Source organism: Manis pentadactyla, chromosome 7 (assembly GCF_030020395.1).
Source record: "Manis pentadactyla isolate mManPen7 chromosome 7, mManPen7.hap1, whole genome shotgun sequence".
In the NCBI taxonomy this organism is placed as follows: Eukaryota; Metazoa; Chordata; class Mammalia; order Pholidota; family Manidae; genus Manis; species Manis pentadactyla.
Genome location: NC_080025.1, coordinates 49874365 through 49894166, shown reverse-complemented (window position 1 = coordinate 49894166; position 19802 = coordinate 49874365). Strand labels below are relative to the sequence as shown.

Sequence of the window (19802 nt, the reverse complement as noted above, 5' to 3'; positions counted from 1 at the left end):
CTAACTTTCCCTCTTGTGCTAGTTTTTCCTTCTGGTTTCTTTCACCCCCACCGAACAGGCTATGTCCTCTCCTACCTCCAGCCTTCCTGGAATGGCTTTTCTCTTAAGGGCATTCAACCTGTTTTAAAGCCTCAAGTCAAATGCCAAGATTCAGTGATCCAGGCAGACTTTAGTATTTCTTTTGCCTGGCTTTAATAGTATTCTTTTCTGTACCTCTGAGATATTCTCCATTACCTCTTGCATTCTGTCATGCACTGATGTCTCCCCACAAGGCTATAAGCTCTTTAGAGCAGGGCCTATATCTTCTTTTTCTTGGTACTGCTCTCTCCCTCTGAACCTGATCATCTATGTTGAAGACAGGAAATACTAGGTACTTTGAGAGTGAATGGAAGGTCTTGAGCATGAATAGATGAGCTTTTCACCAGTAATTGCCACTTCCACTTATGTTGACTCTGCCCAAGTTCATTACTGGGCTGTAGATGCAGCGCTGTGCTCAGTCACTAGGCCACTTATTTGTGGGCTGCTCTTTGGCCCACAGTACTTAATAATTTAAGGGTATTGACAAGGGATTGTTCGAGGAGCTTGTACTACTTGAAAAGTTTCTTACCCGTTGCTGCTTTTGAACATTTTTTATGTCACTGATCCTACCACTAAGAAAAGAGTGAACTGCCTACTTTTGGTGGAATATGAACTTACAAAAAGCACTGGAGTCCTAATTTAAATCATTTCAAAACTAAGAAAAGTAATCCTCTGTGTAAACAAGTGGAATATATATCCAAAGGTAAGTAAACAGTTTTCAGCGCTATTGTGTAGTATCACATTATAACAAAATCCAAGAAACCTTAAAGGTTTTGTTGCAGTGTGGAATTGTACTGTTATGATTTCCCAGATCTAAATTTTTTCTAGATTGTAGATTTGAAATTACGGCATGTTGGAACTGGAAGAACCTTGGAAATTATCTACTGTAGAATCAAATAACCTTTTTAAGTTTTGGACTCCTTCAAGAATCTGATAATAGCTATTGTAGACATCCCCCCAAATATAAACATAAATCTTTGCATATAATTTCAAACAACGAGTGGTTCCTAATGGACCTATGGACCCCAGGTTGAGAACTCAAATATTGCTTGAAAGACAGAAGGCTACACTGACATCAGAAAGTGACTAAGAGCCCTTTGAATTCCAAAGGCAGAATGACAGGCCAGAGCTTGCTCTTCAGGTCAGGCCTACAGGACCGGGAATCTGGGTACTCGTCTCTCTGACCGGGCTTCTGCCTGCCCCTGGATGTGGTGTGAGGGTGAGTCAGCCCCATTTAAAAGGTCCAAGAAGTAAAAAGAAACCACCTCTCCCTATGACCCTGTCCAGAGGAGGACCACACTGCCTCCTCTGGCCCCTAAGTGGGACCAAGACCCCTTGATCAGCCATTGCTGTTCTCAGGGAGCCACTGTCTTGGGTCCACAAAGCCCATTGCTGGGTTAGAGGGCAGGGACTGAGTGCTCAGAAAACTGGGTTCAGCAGACAGCAGTGAATCATAAGGAAGCCACACATGGAGAAGGAAGATGGGGCCGGAAAATTTAGAGGCTAATGACATCTGTTAACTTTAAGGGTCATGACGGCAGTGTTCATTCATTCGTTCTTCCCTTCAGCTAGTGCTGCTACTGTGCACATTCTGCGTCAAGGTTGTGCCAGGGCTGTGTATGCAGCAGCAGAGCAAAACAGATGTTGGCCCTGCCCTCGTGGTGTTTACCAATCTTTGGAGGAAGACAGATGATAGACGAATTTGGCATTTTTTAGGCCAAACATATAGCTACGGAACATGTTAGGGCCATGAGGGACATGATCAGGATTCTGTGATAGTGATAGAAATAATGTCAAGTATTTCATTTGGACCCTGAGTTTTGAGGTCTTTGTGTGGCTACGAATGGAGATATCAAGATGTCAGGGAGGCAGGTGACTCTACTGACCTGAGCTCCAAGGAGAGTTTTGCACCAGACTTTGCCTGACGGACAAGGGACACATGTAGGAGTAGCAGATGGCATTTTCCCTCAGAGATCTTCCCCTGTTGTCAGTGCCATTGAGAAAGAGTCCCAGGGGCATCTGGAGGCCCCTCTGACTGCTGGGTCAGCATGAGGTTTTCATACACATGACAGAGGGTATGATGTCTCATGAAGAGCCAGCAAAACTCTCAGAAAACTCTGCTTGGCTGTAGGACATGTGGATGTGGCCCCTGCGGGTGGTGTGATGATGGAACCACTCCAGTGGGTACCGTTTTCTGGGACTGGCAGGGCACTTTGCTGCCCTAGGAGAGCTGGGCCTCTTTGAACTTCATTTCCCCAAGGACCCTGGGACAAAAAGTGATCCCTAGAATGTTCTCTCCCTTTTTCATCCAGGCAGAGACACCAGGGACTTACCTAGATGTGGGTCCCCTGGGGCAGTAGTGTCCCAGGGACATTGTCATTGGAAAGATGTATAAGTTTAAGACGTCTTCCTGGGGCTGAAGTTGGTAAACCAGAGGAACAAGTCCATGAGAGTCTTCCAAACAAGAGGGCTGTGAGGTAGTATCAGGATTTATAGGACAAAACTCGGTAACACAGAGGCAAGGACATAGGGACATGCAGGGAGAAGCAGGTGGTGGAGGAGGCATGGTGCTCACACTCCTGGCTGGCTTCCACCTGCTCCCTGCAAAATAATGTGTGGCCAGGTCTGTTCCATTTTTCACACTCCTGGCAGAGAAGCCACTATGAACATCCCCCCAGATTTTGTAATAGCCTTTACTGCAGTGGTAATCTACTGAGAGATTGGACTCTAACTGCACCAAGAGACTGGACTCTACCTACATTGAGAGATAGGATCATAGAACATTTCTGTATTTAATTGCACTTGGTGTATCTTTGTAGAAGTCAGAAAGTTTCCTTTGTCTTTGTAAACAATACCCACACCAAAGGGTCAAGTTCACTGTATTTTTTATGGAAAGTATGCAAGTTATCATGAAGACCAGGGCTCACCGTATTACTGTCAGAGAGAGGAAAAACTTGTGTCTGCTGTATTTTTATAAATAGAATTTTTAAAAGTCATCCATTGGAGGAAACTAAGTAAAGAGTATACTGGATCGCTGTACTAATTTCTTACAACTAAATATGACTAAATTATCTCAAAATAAAAATTTAAACAAAAAAATGAAGAAGTTAAAAATCTTTAAAAATTAATACTCAATTCCTCCCAGATTTCTGTTACATTTCTTCAATAAAGTGAAAAAATATTTAACTTTAGCTTCTTTGAAGCATGCCTACTATGGAATGATTCTTGAGCATGGCGTTTGTAATATGTGAATATTTTAATGTCAGAGAAGCAAATTGCAAAGTTCATTTGATCAAAATAAAGTCTATTTACCCGTAGACTTTTTTGGAATAATTTGCCAGGCTGGAGTTGGAGGTTATGAAAAAGAGTCAGAATGCATAAGTTCAAATTAAACAGAGAGAAACTGATGCTTGTGCTCAGACTGACCAGGAAGACTCATGTGTGGACCTCAGACCCTCTCTGAACCCCGTGTGGTTTCCATCCTAAGGCGCCACGAGCCCACAGCATCTCCAGCTCCACTCCTGACTGTGGGAGTAGCTATCCGAGGATCTACCTTTGCCGTGTTCTTCAGCCTCTGTCCCTGTGTGAGCCCAGAGAAAGGCAATACCTCTAGTGCACCCTGGGGACTTGCAATACCAACTTAAAATTCTGTGAAACGCACTGGGCCTAAGAACATGGCCGTTGAACCATATTGGAGGAGAGAGAAAAAAAGGGACCAGAAAGGGATATTCCTTAGCTTACGTGTTGGTGTGTAATTCTTGTTTTCTTTCCCACATTGTTGTAGGGAGAAAATCCATTACATTCGGACTGAGGGTAATCATGGGCTTGAAAAGTTGTCCTGTGATGCAGATCTCGTCATTTTGCTGAGGTAAGGGGCTAAGCCTGGGGCAGTCCTGGGAAAGCTGCTCTGGGCAGTTCTCCTCCACTACAGCCCAGACAGAAACACGGCCATTTATTCTAGAGGGTTCCAGTGGCTGCAGGAAAGTGGAGTCCCATCCTTTTATCTGCTATCCATCGCCTTCTTTACATTTACAACTGTGGAATCAGGAGCTACATATAGTACTTGATGGACATTTGCTGTAGGATTAATTAGGCTTAAAATAACACAGAATTTGCTGAGATGTGCCTAAGTGAATCTAAATGCTTTTGTTGCCTTGTGAAAACTGGAACCGCTGTTACCGCATTCTCTCATGGACAGAAGACTAACCGTTTTTTTTTAAACTTTGCAGTCTCTTTGAAGAAGAGATTATGTCCTACATCCCCCTGCAGGCTGCCTTCCACCCTGGGTACAGCTTCTCCCCCCGCTGTTCACCCTGTTCCTCACCTCAGAACTCCCCAGGTAACTAGCATCTTGCATTCTTTCTCCCTTAAGTGGCCAGCTGTGTTTCCACCAGACCAAGGTAGGAGGTGGAAGGAGGGCAGTTGTATGTATGTCCTCCTTCCCTGCCTCCCTCTCAGGTTCTAATTGGGTGTTGACAAATTGCTGCCTGTTTTTGCAGTGCCCCCAAGCTAAATGACTTGGAAAGCTTGTTTACAAAAACAGTATTGTCATTACATGTGAAAATTTTATGAAATTTAAATTTCAGTATCTATAAATGAAATTTTATTGAAACCTCTCCACACCTGTTTATTTACATATTTTCTATGGTAACTTTCACACTACAACAGCAGAGCTGAGCAACAGCTACAGAGACCCTGTTGCCCAAAAAGCCTAAAACACTTACTGTCTGGCCCCTTGCAGAAAGTCTATCAACCCCGCTCTAAATTGCTATTGTGTTCCAAATGCACTCTCTTTAAAAGGATAGACCTCTTTCTGAACCATTCTGCCTTGTGACTCAGAATGTTACGAGATACCAATTTTAGTAACTTTTTGTTAAGTTGTAAAGGAGTTACTAGGTTCCATGGTTAGGGACAACTATCATGTCCCCATGAAGATTCCAGAATTTTCTTATGATGTGAAATTGTTCCCCCAAAGTTTTCTTTATGTATTAGAGTGAATTTACTCATGACACAAAATTTCTTGGTAGATTTTTCCATTCCAAATGAGAAAATGTATATTGAACTGTTTAGTAAAAAAAGAAGATATCATTTTCTGTGTTCATTAAGATAATCAGCTTAAGTCAAATCCCTATTCCCAAACAGGATCCAAATATTGAAGAGTTTTTCCCCATTTGTTTAGTTTGCAATATCACATTGTTGTAGGTCTCTGTGGTAAACCCAAATTTCTTTTTATAACTTTAAAAGTGAAGGAAGTTTAATTTGAAAGTTCTAGTAACTTCTTCTTCATAGCCTGTAGAGTTAGGGTCCAAGCTTGGCTTTTAAAACCACGGGGGAAATTCAGAAGAGAAACAGAACTTAGCATCTGGTCAGGCCCTCAGAAGGGATGTCTCGGTGCAGCTCATTCCTGGGAGAGGTCTCCAAAGCTGGAATATCTTTTAGTTTGGCTCCTCCAAGTTTGGTTAATTGCTAAAAGCTGTGTTTAAGTCAGTATCTACTTGTTCTCACTTCCTCCAAACAAGTGTGCTGATGCCATTGTGAGGGAAATGCCCAACATATACTGCCTTTGACATACAACAGAACTGAGATGCCATGGCTGGGAAAAGGAGGACCAGGAGCTTTGTCAGGGCCACCAACACAGCAGTCACATGTTCTCAGTGTGCACAGGGTGACTTACTTTTGGGGGGCCTATTGGTCTGCTTGATGATCTGCCCTCTTGTGGTAGAGATTGTCCTGGTCTGACAACACATCTACACATGGGTGGAAACCTTTGGCAAGAGACTATGATATTAACAACGTTATATGTTCTGCAAACAGAAAAAGAAGAGAGAATAAAGAGTTATTTGCTAACTGAGATTTATTTAGATAACTTTTATAAAAGGAAATCAACGTTGCTGTTAAAGACATTTTACAGATGCCATGAGTCCAAACAATCAACCAATTCATTTTCTCAAAGTGCTCGATTTTTCTCCTAGCTTTGACTGTGGGTCCTTGGTTATGTAATCCAAACATTTTGCTGTTAAATTTTGTAATTCCCATTTTTCTAAACCTTTGTGAAATTGACCTGGGTGCTACAGAGATAGTGAATCATAGACATTTATGTCAAATTACTTTGAAAAGCTTAATTAAGAGGCAAATGCATAGTAGTGACCATTGTAATAGTGGCGTTCCAACAGTAGTAAAAGTCATATTACAAAATATACTGTACTCTGTGGGGCAGAAAATTATACTTGCACCTACAGACTTGTATTCCAGTTCTCCCTGTATCCTGAAACCTGGCATTCCACCAAAGACACTTTTTCCCTCCAAGTGATGTCTCTTGGTTCCCTCACACGTCAAGTGCTGCAGGGCCCAGAGGTGGGGCTAATGCCCTCTGTGCTTCTGTGCTTACACCCCTCAGCTGTCTCCCCTCCTAGATGCTGTCATTTGCCGAACTTTTTCTCATTCTCAAAGACTGTGGCCCCTGTTTCGTAGTCTCCCTTTCCTTCCCAAGTCCTCCCATCATCCAGATGACTTCAGCATTCGCAAGGATACCCATTCAGTTCCCTGGCCTCCAGTTTCTGGGCTTCCTGATCTGCAATGATCTTCCCCTCCTCCACCTCAACCACCTGATGCCACAGTCACCTTCCTGCCCTTGCTGTCATCTCTAAAATCCCTGACTCACGCATCCTGCTCCTACCCAACATGCTTGTTCACCTACTCCCTCCCTTTGATATCCATCACCCTCAATGGGGACCTCCAGCCCACGGATGCCTCTTCTTTCCTGCTTTTCCCTGATCCAGCATAGATTTTGTGGCTCATCATGTCAGTGACATCCTTGCCAATACCCTAAACTCCCCTGATCCTCTCCATTCCATCTGCAGAACTCCACCCCTAGGTAAACTTCCTGTCTGCTTCCTCTACATCTATAGTCAGGCATCCTTGGGCAAACTCACCCGACAGGCAGATCGCTAAGTATAGATCAGTCTTCTCTCACCTCACTTGGACCTTGAACACCCAGAAGGAAATTCTACATTTCTTTGGGAGACTTACTCTCTTTGCTAATATTTCAGACGTTTCTACCCCCCTCAAACTTCTAACCCCTTATGTCTCTCCTAGCAAATGATATCCCTTCTTCCTTCACTGAGAAAATTGAAGTCGTTAGGCAGAAACATTGTCAAACACCACTACCGATCCCACAAGCTTTCCAAGCCTGCTCCCACTCGCTCCCCGTTCGTGCCTGTGCTTCAGAGGAGGTGTCTTTGCCGAGGTCAGCATGACCTCTGGGCACCCAGGTCAGTGCGAGGTTCCCAGCCTTCCTCCCGATCTTTCCGCTGGCTTTAACGTTACTGACTGCTGCTGTCTCCCTTAAGTCATCTCTTCAATTAGCTTCTGTGACACCACTGTCCCCATTTCACCTACCTCTTCAGCCACCTGTGCAATCTCATCCTGCATTTCTTACCATCCTCAGGACTCAGTCCTGGTTTTTTCCTCTCCTCTCTCAACTGTCTCTTTCCAATCAAACATGCAAAGGCAGCGCCATCAAAGAGCACGCTCATGATCTCCCCCACAATTTTTTTCTCCCATTGTTCCCCATTGCAGTGAAAGCCCCCACAGTCCACTCAATACAAAAATCTGAAACTCGCCTTTGTCTCACTACCTACATCCAGTTTATTGCCTCCTAAACACATCTCCAATCTATCCACTTCTCATCTCCGCTGACACCACTCGAGTCCAATGCAGGCTTTCTAAATCCACTCTGGTCCTCTCCAGATTTCTCTCTCTACTGAAGAAAGGTGAATGTTATCATAACTCAAGTCACATCTTGTCAGCCCCCATGCAGTACATGCCTATTGTGCTTAGCATTAACCCAAAGTGCTTTGCAGAACGTACCTAGCCTGTCTGGCCTGTCTGCTGCCCACCTCGCGGGCACTGCTTTGCATCGCTCTGCCTCACACCCCACGGCGTGCCACCTCCCATTCTGCTGCAGTGCCCACACTCGCTGGTCCCCTGCCTGCACTGCTCTTCTCCCTGCGCATCTCTTCTCTTAGTTAAACAGAAGCCTTTCCTGATTCATTAAACCTAATTCATGCCTATGGAGTTTTCAGATACTCCCTAGGGAAACCTTCCTGAACTTGGCCAGAGTGTTCTGTGATCAAAGAACTGAGTTACTTTCCCTCATGGGTAGCGATCATCTCAACTCGTAATTGCAGTATGTCTTCATTTCTGTGAGTTTGCTGGTATCAGTCTTCTTTAGATTATAAACTTAATAACTTGGGATATAGTGACTAATAAACAGTTATTGAAAGGGCAAAGCGTGATTCTAGTCATCTATAAAACTTGGAGAAGAATGCTGTATTTTCCATTAAAATGTGTATAAAGACAAAAAAGCATTTACAAAGCACTTGATATAAAAAAACTCTCTTCTACATAGAGTCAAGGAATTACTATTATCATTTTTATCATTTTTATTATAGGTCTTGATTTTATGAAGCAAGGATATCTAATATAAACTCCTAAGCCCCTAGGCCCCAGCGGGCAGGCATGCCTATTTCAGCATCAATGTCAATATAGTTCTACAAGTACGACACACATCACAGTTACAGTCACTTCTCACAGCAACTTAACAAGAAAAATTTAGTCTAGCTTGAATTATGTTGTTTTTAGATTATATAAGTATGATTAAGCCAAGAAATATGCATGCTCATTAAGGTGTTTTTAAGAGAGATTCAGCTTGAAATGGAGTTGAAGACATAGATATTTATTGTCATTAGAATTCTTTTTTTCTCTTTATTATATTATTTCTTTTTATATAAAAGTAACTGAGGGAGCAACAGAAATCAAGGGAGACCTCTCGGAGGAGAAAAACATGAAGACACCTGAATGTGCCTCTGGCTGGCCCTTCCTGTATCGTTGCTGTGCATGTGTGTTCTTTGATAAAAAGGGCTGCCTTTCCGCCTGTGTGCTTCTCTCTGCAGGCCTGCAGAGAGCCAGCGCCAGGGCCCCTTCACCCTACCGGAGAGACTTCGAGGCCAAGCTCCGCAATTTCTACCGGAAACTGGAAGCCAAAGGATTTGGTCAGGGCCCAGGGAAAATTAAGTGAGTGTCCCAGTAAAGCGAGGAAGGGGAAAACATTAGGAAGTTGAAAAGAAAGAAGAGGGGATCTTAAAGGAGGTGTGAAGGGCAGGAGAGAGAGAAAGTCGATTTGGACAAAGACATACAAGATCAGTAGCAGACCTTTTCAGTAAACAAGGAATCTTAAACTAAATGAAAGATTATAATTCCCTTTACTTATTCTTGGGACAAATTTAACTCATCGGTCAAATTTATTGTAACTTTGTTACTGGGGTCTAAGTAAAAAGTTGTGGAATATTTTCTTTTTTTGTTTTTCTTTAGCTTCTGGGTTTATTCTTTTCATCTTTAAAAAATGAACCCAACTCAAGAATCCAACCTAAGAGATTCTTTTTGGAATTGATCAAAAGGAATTCTACACGTTGTCCGATATGATGGAATATATCCAATTATTATTTTCATCTTTAAAAAATGAACCAACTCAGGAATCCAACCTAAGAGATTCTTTTTTGGAATTGATCAAAAGGAATTCTACACGTTGTCCGATATGATGGAATATATCCAATTATAAAAGAGTACATATTCTGCTTGCACTCCCAGTACCTTGAAAACAGCGTTAAAATAAGTCCATCGCTGAACTGATGGCATCTGCTCTCACTGGCAGGGTGGGCGTGGGACCATGGCCCGAGCACTAGCTCTCACCAGAACTCTCTAGCAGGGTAGGCACACTCTCCAGCATTGGCACTTCAAGCTGCCGCTCTCCCCACCAGGCTCATCATTCGCCGGGACCACTTGCTGGAGGGAACCTTCAATCAGGTGATGGCCTATTCCCGGAAGGAGCTCCAGCGAAACAAGCTCTACATCACCTTTGTTGGAGAGGAGGGGTGAGGCACCAGCAGTTGTCTGCAGACACGTCACTGTCAGTGGCCTGGAGCCCCTGGATCTTGAGAGATTTCTCTCAAGAAGGACCAGGGTGCCTCTGAACCTTTGCCCCAAATTGATTCTGATTATGTCCTCCTAGGAGGTCTTTCTCTCTCCAGGTATTGCCAAGCTTCAGGTTTCATGTTCTTCAAAAGCCTAAGACTACTGGTGCATGCTAGAGTCTGAGGCTACGTGGTCAAAGTATAAGCCAAAAATACATGTGTAAGCTACTTTTCATGTGGCATACACTTCGGAGTATGTAGCCAAAGAACTCTTCCTCCTAGACTGCGCATATGCAGCTACATACCAAATTTTTCATAGAAGGTCAACAATTTCCTAGAAAGCCATCTCTACCACGGACGGTAAGCCCACCTAGAAGGTCATATCAGAATGAGCTTGGAAGTTTTTTCAATTCACACACATGCACACATGCACTGTCGCAAGAAATTCCCTTGCACTTCCCTGAACAATGTTCTTGCTTTTAATCAGTCAGCTGTGTGTTTTATCCAGGAAGTGTTATATGATCGAAGAAAGATTAAGGAACTCTGCCATGAGAGTTCATCCATGGATATCTAGTAAGAAACATCCCCAAACCATTGCTGCATCCTTATATTCTACAGCATATTATAATTATAATCCACTATAAAGAGCAGTGCCTGCTCTCTGAACAACCACACTAGTACCCGGACAGAAAAACTTCCCCCACCTCCCGCATGTAATGAGCTTCCCGGGCCTCTGCTTCCTTTGCAGCCTGGACTACAGTGGTCCTTCGAGAGAGTTCTTCTTCCTTTTGTCTCAGGAGCTCTTCAACCCTTACTATGGACTCTTTGAGTACTCTGCAAATGACACCTACACAGTGCAGATCAGCCCCATGTCTGCCTTTGTGGAAAACCATCTTGAATGGTAAGATCTGGAATTTTCACTTTCTTATGTTTGGAAGTTCTGGTCTTCTTAGTCAAAACTCAGTTAGTCAAAACTCAGCAGTTTTTCTTGAGGGCCACCATGCTTAGATCAGTGCTCCAGGTATTATGAGACATAATGAGAGTGAGTAATGAAGCCCAGAACATTCCCTATTAGTCTTCATGCAGAATACAAAATAAATGACTAAAGATACTGCAAACTTACTATCAACTGCAAATTGATTTAAGTAAGATACAGTAATTGCCTTCTGAGGAGACACTAAGGTAAGTAGACATAGAGGTCTTAGATGTTGATAATTCTACTGAAATCATAAGAGTCCCCAGTGGAGGCTTCTTGGAAGTATTCATAGGTTTGAAATTCTTTGACCTTGGGTCAATGGCTTTAGCACGGTGGACATCATCTTCTTCTTCTTACTGTAAAATAAGGCTGTCGGGTCAGATGATCTCTAAGCATCCTTTTGACTTGAAAATCCAGTATCTCTTTGGTTCTATCCCTTTGAGGCATCTATTACTACTTATTGATATGTGTCAGAAGATAAGTGTCAGTCAATTCTGTGCAGTTCTGTGGGAGACATACCTCAGGTGTGTATATTAGAAGTCTCCAGAAAGCTGCATGGGACACCTAGGATCCATGCACTTTCTTGCAGTGTCACCACCACACCTGACTTGAAAACCATCCCTGGTCTCAGGAGCTCCTGCTGTCAAGAGGGAAATTAGCCCTGGAAACTGCTAATGTGGATTCTCACCTGACTTTGCTTATTTAGGGTGTGTGCAAAGACTGCTGGGGAAGGAGCTTCTGGGGTAATAGCTGGGCCTGCCGGGCATACAGCCCAGACCCCCTCATAAGAATACCCTGCCCCTGCCAGGGCTGGTGTCCTCTCCCACTGGCCCTCTCAGCTCTGAAGTTCTGGAGCCTAGGCAGGAGTGTGTCTACATCAAGTGTTGGGCACAAGAGAAGACACAAAAATTGCCCTCTATCATTGCTTTCCCTTTAACTTATCAATAAGTGGTGATGAAGCCTGTAAGGCAGAAACACGCAGACGGGGCAGGCAGAGCAGGCAAGCCACCAGTGAGAGTACTTATGACCCAGAGAATTAACTGCCAGCTCTAACGTCGGTCATGTTCAGGCAGCGTTCATTGCAACTGCGACCCACGACACCAGAATATATGTGTACACAGATCATACTTAATTCTTCAATTCACTCTTAGTCTGTGAGCATGGAATTTAAGACTGTGTCTTAGAGATCATGAATTAGAATGAGCCATTAGTAAAGAAACATTTTCACCAAATATTGTACCATATAGGACTATGCTAGGTGTTGTGGGGTACCTTCATGAACTTAGCAATTAAAAAGCATGCACCTACTATGAGCTGGGAGGATATGAAGACGAAACAAATGAGCTCTCTTCCCTCAAGGAGTGCTAGTGAGAAGAGCACATTACACCACAGCCTCCTAACTACCAGGTTATACACATGCATACTTGTGTGTGTGTGTGTGTGTGTGTGTGTGTGTGTGTGTGTGTGTGTGTAAGCCTGAGATGCACGTATAAGCCTGAGAATTATATTACATCACAATTTCATTAAAATGCCTCATTTAGCCCAAGGTAGGGGATGGCAAAGTGGGGAGCAAAGCTGGTGGATTTTATAAAAAGAGGGGATGGTCGCACCGGGTCTCAAAGGACAGTTGAGGAGACTCAGCCGAGAAAGGGAGAAAAGACATGTGAAGAGGCAAAATTAGAGGCAAGAATCAAAAGGCCTGGGAGGGAATGGAGCCCTCAGCAAGCAGTATAGACGGTCAGGGAATAGATGAGCCCTGGGTTCGTGCTGGGAAGTGAGGCTGGGATGAAGACGGTCGTGCCCCAGCTGGAGAAACTGAAATCGGATTTGTAGTTTTAAAAAGTAAATCTTGCCATGGGAGGGCAAAAATTTGAGGAGGTAAGACTGGAAAGAGCAAGATAGCTTGGAGCTGTTGATAAGTCAGGGGGAGACATTCAGGTCCAAACTATAGCCAAGTCTGCACCAAAAAAGGGAAGAGAGTGACTTCAGGGGCATCTTGGAGGGAGAAGAGACTGAACCAGTTTGTTCACTGCTTAAATGTTGAAATGGGGATGAAAGAGAGAAATAGAGTAAGTCTGAGGTTTTCAGTGGCACAATGGGGTGGACTGATATTTAGTAGGAAGTTAGACATTTAGTAGAAAGATGAGGAATTCATTCTTTGACAGGTAGAGCTTGCAGTTTCTGTTATAAATACAGGTTTTTATATTAATATCTAACAGAACCATGTCCCCGGTTAGCAGAATAGCTGGGCTAGACACTGAGATTTGGAGACGCCAACAGCGGAGCAGCTGGGCCATGGGAGAGGAGAGCCCCCGGAGCTCGTGCAGACGGCAAGCGCGGCAGAGGCCCGCAAGGTGGACGGCACTGACGTGTAAAGGGTGGGCAGAGTCAAAGGTCCAGACAGCAGCTAAGAAAGAGTGGCCAGGTGGCTCCAAGCCTGCGAGGAGGGTGTCCAGAGAATGAACAGGACTGGCAGGAGCAGGGGAGGACTTGCCGGCAGGAGGGGAGCCAGCTGTCTGACAAGGCAGAGGCCAGGGGTGGGAGTGTAGGCAGTAGGGATTTGAAGCAGGACTGGAGGGCAGACCTTAGGACACTGAGGCTGTAAGAGTCTTCAGACAACCAGAGCAGCTGCATTGAGGTGGTGGCAGAGGTTAATGGCTAAGGGCCTAGGTGGCATGAATGGGACCCACTGTTCTGAAGGAAACCTGTAGTCACAGTTGATTCAGTGCTGATGCAGAGTCAGGCCACAGGCAGAGGCCTCCTGGAAAGCAGAGAAGACTCACTGGACTTGCAACCAGCTTGTCTGCTACTTGAGAGTGGCCTCAGTCGCTTTCCACTGGCCCAGGCACCAGCCAGCTGCCCCGTGCCTGCCCCAGCCTGGCTGTGCCGCCTTCTGCTCCTCTTCGGCATGAAGGGGCCGAAGAGCCTGTGTCAGTGTGTCCATTACACTTTACCACATGGAGCAAGGAAGCTATGATACTGGGATGGTGTAGGAATTAGCTAAGTTCCCTGGAGGGATCCTTTATAAAGGTCAAAGGCCCAGAAGTGCCCATCCTGAAGGTGCTAGTAACTGCTCTCTTTCCAAAGGAAAGGACATGAGGACGTGGGTTCCCTCATGTGGAGGATATTTACAGTGTAGCCTAGAAACAAAAGTGCAGGTAGCTTTCTGAGCAACTAGCAATCTCAACAGAGCTCATACAGATGAGAGTCTCCATTGGATGGCGACTTGTTAAGAAGCCAGCAGGGACCTCCCCTCTGATCCGAGGCTCTAAGTCTGAATCTTCAGTCCCCTGAGCCCTGGGCAGGCAGAGGGGCCGGGACACAGAAACAGCAAAGGCACTAGATTGCGTAGTGAACCTCACGTGGGGTCAGACTCCTCTTGTCAGCACCTCCACAGTCCTGGGAGAGGCGAGGGGTTTCCTTTGGGTGGCCACAGGCCCTGCTGAGTGAACTTAAGCCGCTAGGACAGAACCTGCTTTACCTTTTGACAAGAAGCCCCTGTTGGGCTGTGGGTGCCTCAACCGATAGTAACACTGAAGTTATGCCCTCCAGGTCAGCCTGACAGGATTAGACGTGGTCCAGGTGGCTGGAGGAGACTTCTTTGACAAATCATTTTTGTATTATTCTGGTTTTTTATCTTATGCTGGTCTTCTTCTATGTCCCATACTGTGTTTTGTCTGATTTCCCCTAGAGAGTAAGCTGCATGTGAGCAGAGACGGGTCTTATTTTACTCTTAACATGTGCACGGCACTTCCAAGTGTTCAAAATAACATTTTACTGATGATCAGGTGCATAAATGAGCATTGTTTCACAAGCCATACCAGTCATTTCCTTGTACCAGGACCGTTAAATAGGGTCTCATACCTTCCACGTGCCTTTGATCTTAATTGCTTAAAGACCACACTTTTATTTTGTACCATCTGTGGTTTTAAAGCTCTTACAATGCCAGCAGTAAATGTACACATTCCCTGGGAGCTTTGCACTCTGCTATACACGATGCCCAAGTTCTGCTTGTTACTGAAGGAAAGCCTCCACCTCTTTTCACACTGCATCGGCTGCTTCCAGGCCAGGCACTACCCAAAGAGATTGGGGAGAGGCCTCAGACACTCTGGGTCCCCCCTCTGCAAGCTACCTTTTGACTGCAGGTACTTGACATTCTCTGGCTTCCTGCTCACTATGTGTGGGCTTCACATACACTGGAATACAGCCAGGAAATCAAAAGCCTGTATAGTGGGGCGTAGCGATTCTACCTCCCTCCCTTTGTTTCTATCGAAGTATTGAAATATGTCAATATGAATGAATATAGTGAAGATTCTATATAAACATATTAAGTAAGCAGAAAAAAAAACTTCAATTTTTTTTGCCTTCAGCCTTAAACGACTTCCTATAGTTGCTGTTTCATTATTTATTTGTACCACTGGCTTCCCAAGTTGGCAAAGTCAGCAGTGAAACATTCATACCAAGTAAGACAGAGGAGCTGGAGCCCTGCTGGGCCCCCCATGGGAGCTGTGGCCACAGATGGATGCAGCCCTGCCAGCCCTGAGTCAGGCAGAGAGGCCGGGAAATTTACCTCAACACTATTTTCCACCCTCCAGTCTATTGGCCAAACCCACACAGACCAGAGGGCAAGGTATCTCCAGGTATTGCCAACCTGTCCCCAAGCTCACAGAGCAGGACAGAGAATGGTGGGAGATCTGTGAGGGGTGGGGGCAGGGACTCAAAATAACCTGAAGAGCCTCTACAATTCAGGACTTTCAATCCGTCCACTAGGAATGTTGCCATTTGCTAAAGTGCACGTGTCTGCTGTACGTGTCTTTGACAACCACACAAATCTTGAAGTAATATTCCAAATTCCCTATCTTCATTTGCATATTAATGAGGTGCTCATATGCTGACCTTTTTATTCTTTTATTCTCTATTGTATGTTGATTTTATGTCCTGGAGGTACAGATGTTAATACAAAACTAAACAAAGCATCTATTGAAAACTTACTAAATGTGCCAGGCACTTTCTAGACACTTTTGCCTAACAATGCTATTAGAGAGACAGTGAATTATTCTGCTTTTAGAGATGAAGGAAATAAGGTACAGACATAACCAAAGTCACAGGGATAGTCACAGACCAAACTAGGATTCTAACCCAGACAGCCTGGCCTCAGCATCAGGCTCCAGCCCCCATACTAAGGCAGAGTCAGATATTTATTTGGGTAAACTACAGTACAATATGATAAATGCTATACCTACCTCTATTAGAGCATTTATCACATTGCTCAGTACAAGGAGCTTTCAGAAGAGTAGGAATAGTTAGCCGCAGAGACAGGACAGGACCTCAAGGTAGAGGGCCCAAAACTGGCAGCAGGATGGAGGAGTGAACAGACAGGTTGGTTTGCTGTGGCTGCAAAGCGAGAGAGAAAGGCTGTAAAGGCCTCCTTGGTCAGATAGGGAAGGGCATTGGATGGCATTCCAGGGGGCTGGGGTTTCATAATGACAATGACAATGTAATATTTTTAGAGTAGAGGAATGTCTTGATCTTATCTATGTTTTGGAAAGTTAACTCTGGTTATAAGTATATGAATTGGAGTGGGCAATGGGGGTATCATTTAAGAGGCTGTTGGAATTGTTCTTTGAAAAGAGGACAAAGAATCAAACTAGAAAAGAAGCAGTAGGAATGGAAAGTTATCTCAGAAGAAGAATGACAAATGAGCAAAACTTAGTGATGATTATGGATGATGGGAGGGTAAGTATATGAAAGTTTGTACTTGTTATAAAATGAAGTATAAGGAAATGACAGGTAAAAAGTTCTCATATTTTGAATGGAGGCATGAATAACAAAACTATAAATGTGAAAAGCTCCAAACGCATTTTTATGTCTAATACAAAGTATGAATGGTGTGAAATGCATGTATTTTTGAATTATTATGCTTGAAGACTCACATTTCAGCTCAAACACCTCCTCTAAGGGCCTTCCCTGAGCACTCATTTAAAATAGCCCATCCATTTATAACTCTTCAACTTAACACCATACTTTCTATATTGATAGAATTTACCACTATCTGAAGTAAAGTATACTTACATAATTTATGTTGTATACCTATAACTCATTCTTTTTTTCTCCCCCTAGAATGTAAGCCCTGTGAGACCAGAGTGTTGCTTTCTTAGTCACAAACTCAGCACTCAATAAGTATGTGTGGAAGGAAGGAAAGAAAGAAGGATGGGCAGTAAGGGAAGCAGGGAGGATGGATGGACAGGTGGATAGGTGGAGGATGGGTGGATGGATGGATGGATGGATGGATGGATGGATGGATGGGTGGATGGATGGATGGATGGGTGGATGGATGGATGGATGGATGGATGGATGGATGGATGGATGGATGGTTGGGTTGGTGGGTAGATGAATAGATGGATAGATGGGTGGATGGATGGATGGATGGATGGATGGATGGATGGATAGATGGAAGGATGGATGGGATGGGTGGGTGGGTGGGTGGATGGATGGATGGATGGATGGATGGATGGTTGGTTGGATTGGTGGGTAGATGAATAGATGGATAGATGGGTGGATGGATGGATGGATAGATTGGTGGTTGGGTGGATGGATGGGTGGGTAGATGGATGGAAGGAATACTCTTCAGTTAAAACTTGATTATGAGAGTTTCAGTCTCATTTCAACTTAACTTCAGAATATTTGGATTCAGAAAAAAAGAGCACTCACTGTTGAGTGTCGTTAAGTTCCTACCAGTTGTCTTCTCTGAAATCATCACTGGAAACCCTTTTATCTTTCTCAGTCATTCTGAATGCCTCTTTTCCCACAACAAATCAGATGTGCTGAAGTCTAAACAATTGAAATAGGTGGACTTCTTCTCTATTTTGAAGAAGAGAGCCAGTGTCCACATGCTCTGTTTAAGTATCAGCATGTATCATTTTAAGAAGTTGCAGTGATAGAGTCACTCTTTACATAACCATCAGTGTGAGAGGAATTTTCAGAAGTCCTGGTTTCAAATCTAACAACTGTTAATCAGTTTCTGTGCAACTACCAGACGGTCAGTGTGCTCATTTCACAGATGGTGACAGATTTAACCTTACCAGTGCTTACAAGCAGAAATTCTAGGACCTCTCAAACCAAAATCTCCAAGAGCCTTTACTAACTGAAAAAGAGACTCCTCTCCCTCCTCTTGCCCTGCCTTGACCTCTCTCCTTTTCCAAGCAGATACTGCTTGGGTGGTAAAAATCTGGTTTTCAGGTCTTTAGCAACAGGAGGTAGGCAGAAGAGGAAGGCTTCTTTGAGCATGTTTAATTTGGCCAAGTGGGCATTGAAAGTAATTGTAGAGTTTTATGGAACTCAAGAGGTTCTGGACAACACACTTTAAATATCCCTTGCTACATCTGCAGTCTTGAATTAGTAGATAGAAACCACAATATCATGAGATCCCATTGGGTATCTCCCTTCAGTCTCCAAGTCCCCTCCTGACAGAAGAGCTCAGTGTGTAGCTTTTTTGTCAAATTTCAGATAAGCTCCCTCCCCCCACAAAGCCATCCTAGCCCCTGGGTCTTTTCCTAGACACCTACAAGAGTTTCATCATCTCATCTCTGGCTGAACCTGAGTAGCCTTCCTAGCAGTGCCCTAGAGAAGCTCAATGCCTCGTTAAGAAGTCATCATGAAATATGTGTGACTGGTTGTGCCTATACCCAGTCTGCCCATTTCTTAACCCAGCTTCCTTCAGAACTTGTGAGAAACTTCTAGTAAAATTTTCAAAACTATTATAGAGAACACTCTTTTTGAACACTTGCATTATCTAGAAATAGAGCTGATGTTGTATAAGTGTTTCATCTACGACAGTTCAGGTGGGAAAGAATGGACTATCCGTTAGTGATGAGATACAACTGGCTATACAACCAAAAAACTTAGGTTAAGTTCCTTTCCAATTTGAGAGTATATGTAAAAAACGTAACAATAAAACTTCTTCAAGAAAAACTAGGTGACTTTATATATATTCTAGAACATAAACATTATTGAGTACATAAAACAAACTCAAGAAAGCTTGAGTGGTAAAGACATTTAAAGTTAAAATTGGAACCCTAGAATCTATAAAAGAAAAAGAAAGCATATTTGAATATAAAAATTAAACTTGTTTTAATGGTAGCTCCACTCCCATGTGTGCCTTATTGTTTTGCCTATCTTATAGGAAAAATACCAAAAGCAAAGCCAAAAGGCAAACTCTAACTTTGAAAAATAATTTTTGCAACTCGGACAAATCAAAGGCTGAGAATATGTAATGTAGATTTCAAAGAGCCCTTATATTTGAAAGAAAGAGGGGAAACAACTCTAGAAATATCATCAATGAGTAAGAAAAAGCTGTTTAGAGAAGAAAAAATCCAAATAATCAACAAACCTATAAAAAGAATTTCAACTTTACCAAAGGTCAAGGAAATGCAAACTAAAATTAACAATGATGCATCACTTCATAACTATCAAATGGGCAAAAATTAAAAAGAGGTACATTATCTCCTTTTGAAGGGGACAAAGATAAGAGAATGCTTTCATGCATTGGCAATAGAAACATGTATTTTTTATGGCCTATTTAAAATTCACAATCAACAATATATACTAAAAATTTTAAACCTCATATACCCTTTGGCCCATGAATCTATCTCATAGAAACAAAAGCATTACCATAAAGACTCTTCTAATAATAACTAGTATTTCTTGAGCCCTTATTATGGCCCATATATGTTTTTAAAGACTCTATGTGAGTTACACATCCTATTACAATTCCCCCT

General features: G+C 43.4%; 1 protein-coding gene across 4 annotated transcripts in view; it reads left to right on the top strand.

Annotated features, from left to right (window-relative positions):
• The window catches only part of HECW1 (HECT, C2 and WW domain containing E3 ubiquitin protein ligase 1), a 374060-nt gene that overhangs the window by 315114 nt on the left and 39144 nt on the right, over positions 1–19802 (top strand). For all 4 annotated transcript variants that reach the window (XM_057504386.1, XM_036918894.2, XM_036918893.2 and 1 more), the window contains 5 exons: positions 3863–3946; positions 4308–4417; positions 9033–9153; positions 9897–10010; positions 10798–10950. In XM_057504386.1, the coding sequence (XP_057360369.1) occupies positions 3863–3946; positions 4308–4417; positions 9033–9153; positions 9897–10010; positions 10798–10950 (582 nt within the window). The remainder of the gene's footprint in view (positions 1–3862; positions 3947–4307; positions 4418–9032; positions 9154–9896; positions 10011–10797; positions 10951–19802) is intronic.